This window comes from Chenopodium quinoa, unplaced genomic scaffold (assembly GCF_001683475.1).
Source record: "Chenopodium quinoa cultivar QQ74 unplaced genomic scaffold, ASM168347v1, whole genome shotgun sequence".
NCBI classification, from domain to species: Eukaryota; Viridiplantae; Streptophyta; class Magnoliopsida; order Caryophyllales; family Amaranthaceae; genus Chenopodium; species Chenopodium quinoa.
The window spans coordinates 6,247,660-6,257,405 of record NW_018742390.1 but is presented as its reverse complement, the minus strand read 5'-3'; the positions used below and the strand labels follow the sequence as shown (position 1 = coordinate 6,257,405).

Below are 9,746 nucleotides of genomic sequence, written 5' to 3'. Positions count from 1 at the left end.
TTCATAACACCATGGGGCACTTACCGCTACACGGTAATGCCATTCGGGTTGAAAAACGCGGGTGCCACTTACCAACGTGCAGCAACTGCCTTACTCCATGACATGATGCATAAAGAAGTCGAAGTATATGTCGGTGACATGATTGTAAAATCAAAAGACCGTCCAAGCCATCAAGTAGCCTTAAGGAAATTTTTCGAAAGGCTAAGAAAATATAATATGATGCTGAACCCATCTAAGTGTGCTTTTGGAGTCACCTCAGGAAAACTTTTGGGTTATGTCATAAGATCTAGAGGAATAGAGATAGACCCAACCAAGATTAAAGCAATGTCAATTCCACTGCCCAAAACTGAGAAACAGATTCTAGGATTTATTGGCCGGTTGCAATACATAAGTAAGTTCATATCAAAATTGACGATGATATGTGAACCAATATTCAAAAAGCTTAAGAACAATGTACCAGTAATATGGGATGACGAGTGTCAAAAAGCCTTTGAAAAGATCAAAGCCTATCCCGCAAATCCTCCCATATTAGCACCAGCACTTCCCGAAATACCTTTTAGGTTGTACTTAACAGTTACCAAAGAGACAATGGGAGCTATGCTAGCACAAGAAGTAGAAGGCAAAGAAAACGCAATCTACTATCTAAGCAAGAAAATGCTCGAATATGAAGCACGTTACACACCACTTGAGAAGTTGTGCCTCGCCTTAATGTGGGCCACAACGAAGCTAAGACATTACATGCTAGTGCATACTGTCTTTGTAGTCTCCCGATTAGATCCACTCAAGTATCTATTCGAGAAATCTACACTCAATGGACGCATATCGAGATGGATAGTCAATTTAGCCCAGTTTGATGTAAGGTTTATGCCGCAAAAATCTATCAAAGGATCTGTGGTGTCAGACTTTCTAGCAGACTTTCAAATAGAAGACTCGACGCCAATACAAGACAACGAATTTCCAAATGAAGACTTGATGGTCACTGAAGATGATACTTGGACCCTATACTTCGACGGAGCCTCAAACCAAAAGGGATGTGGTGTTGGAGTATTACTAGTATCACCTAAAGAAGAGCATGTCCCAATCTCCATAAAGCTTGACTTCGACGTTACCAACAACGCTGCTGAATACGAAGCATGCGTGGTAGGCCTTGAAACAACTTTGACATTGGGAGTAAAAAAATTACGGATATTCGGAGACTCTTCATTAATCATCAATAAAATATCCAAAAGGTGGAAAGTAAGGAGCGAAAGTCTAGCCCCTTACCAAACCTATCTAGAAACTCTTACTAATCAGTTAGAGAAGGTAGAATACACATATCTACCTAGAGAAGAAAATCAATTTGCTAATGCTTTGGCAAGACTAGCCTCGATGGTTAGAATTCCCACGAAAATCGAGCAAATGCCTCTAACTATAGAATAAAGGCACAAACCAGCATACATTCAAGCTATAGAAGATGATGAAGTAGTTCAAGAAGAAGAATAAGAAGAAGAAGAACCGTGGTACACGGATATACTCAATTATGTTACCAAAGGAGAATACCCTCCCCATGCTGACAAAAGAGCAAAACAAGCTTTAAGACTCTTGGCTTCCCAATATGTACTCATAAACAACGAGCTACATAAAAGGGTACCTAAGGGTCGAGCTCTCTTATGTGTAAAAGGACGCACAAAGAGCAATAAGGATAGTCCACGAAGGAATTTGTGGCACTCACATTAATGGCAAAATGTTAGTCCAAAAGATAATGCGAGAAGGATATTATTAGACTACAATGAATAGGGATTGCCATCAATACGTAAAAAGATGCCCTAAGTGCCAAATCTATGCCAATTTACAACATGTTCCTCCATCCTTGCTCTACACCTACACGTCGCCATGGCCATTCTCTACATGGGAAATTGACATCATTGGCAAAATCACTCCCCCAGGAACAGGAGGCCACAAATATATCCTAGTGGCAATTGATTACTTCACAAAGTGGGTCGAACCGCAATCATACGCTAAACTCACTGCAAAACATGTAGCACTCTTTATCGAGAGAAATATTATTTGTCGATACAGAGTCCCACATGAAATGATAAGTGACAATGGAACTCACTTTCAAGCTGAATGTGAAGAATTGTTACAAAAATATGGCATTCAACATCATCATTCTTCCCCTTATAGACCTTAAGCAAATGGAGCAGTCGAGGCAGCTAATAAGAATCTAAAGACTATCATCGAGAAAATGACGGAAAATTATAAGGATTGACCTGACAAAATTCACTTCGCATTGTGGGGTTATCGCACGTCAATTCGCACATCAACAGGGAATACACCATTTTCCTTGGTTTATGGAATGGATGTCGTACAACCTGTCGAACTAGAGATTCCATCTCTACGCATCGCGTTAGAGAGTAAACTCGATGAAGTTGAATGGACTAGGGCAAGATATGAAGAGTTAATTCTACTCGATGAAAAACGACTAGAAGCTCTACATCACACTTAGTGTTACCAAAATCGCATTAAGGAAGAATAGTTTAGATCCAAGGGGAAAATTTAGACCTAATTGTTCTGGACCCTACATTGTCAAAACAATCCTGTGAGGAGGTGTAGCAAAATTAACTGATATGGATGGCAATGAGTTCTCGAACATGACGAATCTTGACCAACTTAAGAAATACTACCCATAATTACTTGAGTAGGACACTCAAGAGAGCTACGTTTGGCCTGATTTCTTTAAGAAAGGATACGTAGGCAACCCTTTACGGGTGCGACCACTTTATTTTTTCAAAAATATCGCATCCCTGAATTAATTTAAAATTCGACAGAAGATCGATGGAACATCGGCGTCACAGAAAAAACTCTGGCGCCAGCCGATGACCGTTAGCGCCAGACAACCGCATCCATCACCTGACGCCAGACTCCCGCATCCGGCGCCAGTCGCCGATCGGTGGCGCCAATTTACAGTTAACAGTCTGGGAATATTTCAGTGTTTTTCGGAAAATTTTTGACTTCCGTACTCGAAAAAATTTCTGGAAAATTAATTTTTTCGGTTTTCATTGCTTTAATAAAATAAATTTAAAGTAAATAATTTAATTAAAAGCTGGAATTTCATTAATAAAATAAATTACATTATTGATGGAATTTAAATAAATCTTAAAAAAATTAACTTTAAATAAAAAAAAAATATACTAAGTCTAATAATTGGAAATTAAGCAATGCTCTTAATCTTCTTTCTCTTTCTTAGCCCTTTTCCAATTTTTGTCTGCTTCTTCCTCCTCATCCATAACCTTAGCTAGTAGGCATCCTTTAGAGGATCTACATTCAATCTTGGAGTAAATAGTTTTCCCCTCAGCTAGGACTCCATGCTTCTTTTTTACCCAAGCTTTCTTTTCTGTGATGTTTGCTTTCCTTTTTCCCTTATCTTTTGTAGTGCTCTTCTTCTTAGGCATTGTAGGTGTTTTGAACTCAATTCTTTCACCTAAGCGTTCCTTAACATGAATCACCTTGTCACCTAGTCGACTCTTCACATCAGTTTTTCTCTGATTTTTCTTCACGTCCTTTGAAGGTTTCTTCAGAAACCACTTTTTCACATCATTGGGCAAGGAAGGAGGAACCTTTTGGGTGATTACTTCCCATAAAGGTCTAGCTCTCCAATAAGCATCAAACTTGTCTACTTCCTGGGAGACAGGGAACTCGTAGGGACGACGAAGATCACCGGAAGGAATAGTCTGAAGTAGGTCGTATTGTCTTTTTACCCTCAAGGGACAGTAAAAAGTCATACGGGACAAGCTTGGAAGACGGCAGAAAGGTTGCTTGTTGACACCAACCATCCTTTCTATTTTCCACCAAGGGATGACCCACTTGATGGCAAAATTGCAGGATTAGAAGACCTTCTTCCATTCATGGCGCCCCATCTTAGAGAAGCGTTTCTTCCTCCTCACGAAGCAATTTGGAGTATACTTCTCAATGTTGTCAGGACGGTTAATTAACTCCAGTCTTTCCATTAGCCACATTTGTAAAAAAATTGCAATGAAATCAAATTATTATTACAATACAAAAATATATTTATGATTTCTGTAATTAAAAATATTATTTTTCTACCTGTAATAAAATTGTATAATCCCGAAAAGGTGCTTTTGGATTCCTCTTTAATTCATCAAGACTAAGCACAGTCTCTCCAACTATTAAAGGCATTGGATTCCTCCCTGATTCAATTTGTTCTAATACAGTGGTTATAATTGATTGACCCTCATTATTTTTACCACTAGTAAGAAAAAATTAATTAAGCATGAAAAACAAGAAAACCCTTCTTCTATAAACATGGAAGGATTCAGAATAAGGTCTTTCAAAATAATGGCGAGCAAATTCTTTCAAATTAACTATATTACCATCTACTATTTTTTATAGATCTCTGTCTTTTAAATTGAAGAAATGTTCAAACTCCTTATAATAATATGCATCTATTATAGGGATTACTACAAGATCTATTACAGGGAAACCTAAAATAGCACCAATTTCTTCCGCCAAAGTGCTGATTTCATCATACCCTATTCTAAAGCAATGGGTATCTACATCCCAATATTCTAGAGCGGTATGAATAAAATCCGAGTCAAGATTTACCCCTTTGATACCATAAATACCCCCCAAGTGAAACACATCTAATTCTTTTCTTTCTTTGGCATTAAGAGACCGACACCATTCATGGGTGTAATTGGTAAAAGTTTTGGTGACTAGAGACATGATATTATTTTTGTAAAAGCTAAGAAATATTTTATCTGCTGAAATTATGAAGAGAATCGGCTGGACAGGGGGCTATTTATGCACAAAATCGGAGCAGTTTTGATTTGGGAAGGATTCGGGGTCAGCGCTCTTTAGCGCCAAACGCTACTATTGGCGCCTGACGCCAGAGCCTGGCGCCAAACGCTAAGTGTAGCGCCCGGCGCTACACCAAAACGCATGGCGCCAGCTGGCGCCAATTTGCCTCATCGTACGCGCTTTTTAAACACCGCGTTTTTAACTTAATTCGAGTCTGCTAATTACTTTACGCCTTCCTTATCTTTTTCTAAATATTCATTTATTCCTTTTTTTAATTAATATATCTATTATATTAATTATATTTTTTTTTGGACTAATTTCCAAGTTTTTATAAATCCATTATTTTATTTGACTTTTGCTTTTTTTCATTTTTTTCTTTTTAAGGGAGAAAGTCGGATACCCTCCATCAATAATAAAAAAGGTAGGGTTAGAGGTTTGACTTTCGTTGACTTTCTCTCTTCTCTCTCTTCTCCATGGTTCTTTAACTTTGATCGGTTTTTTCATCAATATTGAAATCCGATGGCTAAGAAGAAGAAACAGAACACTTCTACACCTCAAGTAGTAAGGCAGAAGAATACTCATGAATCTTTAGACACAATTTTGCAGAATTTGAGGAATTCAGGCACTTCAGTTGTTCCTAGTCCAATTCAGGAGGTGGATGAGCTGGTTACTCCGGCGTCGGCATTGGTGCATCCAGTATGTGGTGCTATTCCCAGAATTGATGTTGAGACTATTGCTCTATTTGCTGAAGCAACTTCTAGGCCAGATTCGATGATTTTCAATAGAACAGTACCTAGGGTTTCTGGGATTCAGGAGGTGGATAAGCTGGAGGATCTGGGCATCGATCTGAGCCGATAGTTCCCGTTCATCATTCTATACCTTCCCCGGAGCAGAATACATATAAAGATGGTGAGGATCGAGTTGTTCCCTTCTCTAGAAAACTGACTGCTAAAGGAGCTCCCCTGTCCTATGTTGCTTTGAAAGTTCAGGATGGGAAGCAAGTTGCTCAACTGTAAGAATCTGAGCTTGATGCAGGTAATAAAAAGTGGTCTAATGCTTTAGTTTTCTATGTGGTTGGCTATTATCCTACTATTGCTGATGTTCTTCGTTTTATTGCCCAACAATGAAGTGATATGCAGACACCAGAGGTTTATTGGCATGATGATGGGTACTTTATCATTAATCTGTGTTCTAGTGATGATAAAGATACTATACTTTGTTCTGGTCCTCATATGTTCCTTGGAAAACCAGCAATAGTTTAGCCTGGGTGTCCTAAATTTGATTTTAATGCTGAAATACTGAGAATTGTTCCTCTCTAGGTTAAGTTTCCTAATCTCCCACTTAATTGTTGGGGATCTGATACTCTTAGCCGTAATGGAAGTTTGCTTGGAGTGCCAATTTGTGCTGATGAGTGTACTACTAGACAGCTTAGAGTGTCTTTTGCTAGGGTTCTAATTGAAATTGATGTTAGAAAGCCTATGCCTAACACTGTCGTGGTTGAGAGTCCCTCAAAGGAACTGCTGAAGCTCAAGGTAGTGTATGAGTGGGCTCCACCTTTTTGCTCTAAGTGCAACAAGGTTGGCCATGATTTCTCTAATAAACCTGCTCCTGCTAAGCCTAAGCAGGTTCATAAGCAGCCAGCTCCTGTTGCTCCTAAGCAGAAGCAACCTAGTCAAACTCCTGCTCTTGTTGTTTATGTTGATGCTTCTGTTCATGGGCAATCTGTTATCAATCCACAGGTTCATACTCCTCAAAACTCAGATGAGGGGTGGAGAATAGTTGGAAGGAAGATAAAAGGCCAGCAAACTAGGGTTAATCAGCCTGCTTCTACCTCTAATGCTTTTGTTGCTTTATTTGCAAATGAAATGGATGGTGCAGGTGGTTTCACTATAAATCCAAGCGAGAGTGAGGTTAATCCCCCTTTTGTTTCATGATTTACTCTATTTGGAATGTCAGGGGCCTAAATGACCCTGGCAAAGTTGCCTCTGTAAAAGGTTGCTTCATTCTCATTCAGTTGATGTTATTGGACTTCTTGAAATAAAATTCAAATAAAAAAATGTTTTCAGTTACCAAAAGAAGTTTGGCTCTTCTTGGCTTTTGGTGTGCAATTATGATCATTCTCCTAAAGGGAGGATTTGGCTTGGTTGGAATGCAGATAGAGTAACTGTCAATGTCTTAAAGATTCATGAGCAGTTTATACATTGTTGTGTCCTTTCTAAGGATCTTTCTACTCAAATTCATCTCACTGTTATCTATGGGCTTCTTTCTATTCATGATAGGCTTCCTATGTGGGAAGAGATTAGGAACATCTCTATTCAGCATTCTCCTTGGCTCTGTGCTGGTGACTTTAACTCTATTCTTCATACTTCAGATAGGCTTCATGGTACTGATGTTACTGATTATGAGACTAGAGATTTCCAGAGTTTGGTTGATGATTTGGACCTCACTGAGGTAAAGAGCAAAGGAGCCTTCTACTCTTGGTCAAATAAGGCTCACATTGGTCCTAGAACTCTTTCTAGGATTGATAGAGTCTTTGGTAACCAAGCTTGGTTGGACTCTCATGGTCATGTTGAAACTGTCTATCTTCCCCCTTCTTTATCTGACCACAGTCCAGTTCTTTTGGATATTTGTCCTGCTCCTGCTGGGAAAGGTAGACCTTTCAGATTTCTCAACTGTATTGCTGATCATCCTGATTTCCTTGATATTGTTTCTCAGGCTTGGTGTTCTGGTAGTTCTGTCTGGCAGAAGCTTAATTCTGTGAAGTCTAGTATCAAGTCTCTTAATAGCAAGCAGTTTGGCAGTATTGCTGAGAAGATTGATCAAGCTAATGTTGAACTTGCTGGAATTCAAAACTTAATGGCTCAGAATCCTGATTATTTGGATTTTTATGCAAAAGAATCTGATGCTATTAAGGTTGTCAAACACTGGAATGATATTCAAGAAAGCATCTTCAAACAAAAGTCTAGGATCAACTGGATTAAGCTTGGAGATGGCAATTCCCATTATTTTTTCTGAGTGACGAAGAATAGGCAAGCAAGGAACAGAATTGACTCTATTTTTAACTCTAACCAAGTTTTGCTTAAGGACCCGGATTCTATTTCTCATGAGATTATTTCTTTCTATAAGTCTCTTTTAGGGACTAAGGCTCCTTGGCTTCCTGCTATTGATCTTGTTACTATGAGGAGAGGTAAACAGCTTAGCTCTGTATCTCAGAGCTATCTCATTCGTCCTGTTTCTCATGCTGAAATTGATGCTGCCCTTAAAGGAATAGATAGCACTAAAGCTCCTGGCTTTGATGGCTTTAACTCCTTTTTCTTTAAGAGAGCTTGGCATATTGTGAAAGATGATATTTATGCAAGTGTTATTGATTTCTTTACAAAAGGGATCTTTCCTAAGCAATGGAATTGCACAACTATCACTCTTGTTCCTAAAATCCCTAATCCTTCTCATGTTAAGGATTTTAGACCTATAGCTTGTTGCACTGTGGTTTATAAGCTTATTTCTAAGGTCATAACTGCTAGGCTTGCTGCTGTCATTGGTGAGGTCTTTGATGATGCTTAAGCAGGTTTTATTCCAGACAAGCACATTGGAGACAATATCCTTCTTGCAACTGAGTTGATCAAAGGCTATGATCATAAATTTATTTCACCTAGATGCATGGTTAAGGTGGATCTGAAGAAAGCCTATGACTTAGTTGAGTGGGGATTTTTGATTACTATTATGCAGGAGCTTGGTTTTCCTCAAAGGTTTATTACCTGGATTTGGACTTGTCTTACTTCTGTCTCTTATTCTATTCTTGTCAATGGTTTCCCTGCCCCTCCTTTTGAAGCTAGGAAAGGTTTAAGGCAAGGTGATCCTATGTCTCCTTTTCTTTTTGCTATTGGAATGGAATACCTGTCCAGATGCCTTGATGAGCTTAGGTTAACTCCTGATTTTAACTTTCATCCTAGATGTGAAAAGTTAAACCTAACTCATATGATGTTTACTGATGATTTGTTGATGTTTTGTAAAGCTGATAGTGTTTCTATCAAGCTTCTCTTCCAAGCTTTCTTAAAATTTTCTGGTGCTTCTGGTATTTCTGCTAATCTTGATAAAAGTGAAGTCTACTTTGGAGGAGTTTCTATTGATGTTCAGGCAGAACTTAAAGAGCTTCTTGGTGTTTCTCAAGGTTCTATTCCTTTTAGATATCTTGGGGTCCCTCTCTCTTCTAAGAAGCTTACAATTGCTCAGTGTAGGCCTTTGGTGGAGAAAGTGACTGCTAGAATTCAAGGGTGGATGGCTAAACACTTGTCTTATGCTGGGAGGCTCCAGTTGGTTAAGAGTGTGTTGTTTGGTATTCAGGCATATTGGGCTCAAATCTTTATCTTACCAAAGAAAATTCTGAAAGAGATTGAGGCTAGATTCAGATGCTTTCTTTGGACTAGCTCCTCTACTCCTGCTAGGAAATCTTTGGTTGCATGGAATTATGTCTGTCTTCCTAAAGTCTGTGGTGGCTGGAATTTGCTTTCTCTCCCTGAGTGGAATAAGGCAGCTGTCACTAAGTTACTTTGGGATATTGCTCACAAGGCTGATAATCTTTGGGTCAAGTGGGTCCATATTTATTATTTCAAGCATAAATATTGTTGGACCACTCCTATCCCTGCTAAATGCTCCTGGTTTTTGAAGAAAATCCTAAGTTGTAGAGATATTGTGAATGATCAAGGGGGATGGGATGGTTTCATACAGGACAATAAGATGAAAATCAAGAAGCTTTATGATGCTATTAGACCTCAAGTCTCTAAGGTTCCTTGGAAGAGGATCATTTTTCATAACTTGGCAACTCCTAAAAGTGTGTTTATCTTGTGGCTAGCTCTGTGGGATAGGCTCGTTACTAAGGATAGGTTACTTCAATGGCACATTTCTTGTGATCCAAGGTGTTTCTTTTGCTTGAATAGTAATGAAAGTGTTCA

The 9,746-nt window shown here is 38.8% G+C and overlaps 1 protein-coding gene across 1 annotated transcript; it reads left to right on the top strand.

Annotated features, from left to right (window-relative positions):
• The first annotated feature begins 5,787 nt into the window (after positions 1 to 5,787).
• Positions 5,788 to 8,358, top strand: LOC110701169. Its single transcript, XM_021878760.1, has 5 exons — positions 5,788 to 5,832; positions 5,937 to 6,053; positions 6,117 to 6,675; positions 6,953 to 7,789; positions 7,934 to 8,358. Exons 1-5 carry the CDS (start codon positions 5,788 to 5,790, stop codon positions 8,356 to 8,358), a joined length of 1,983 nt encoding a protein of 660 aa, XP_021734452.1.
• The last annotated feature ends 1,388 nt before the right edge of the window (positions 8,359 to 9,746 follow it).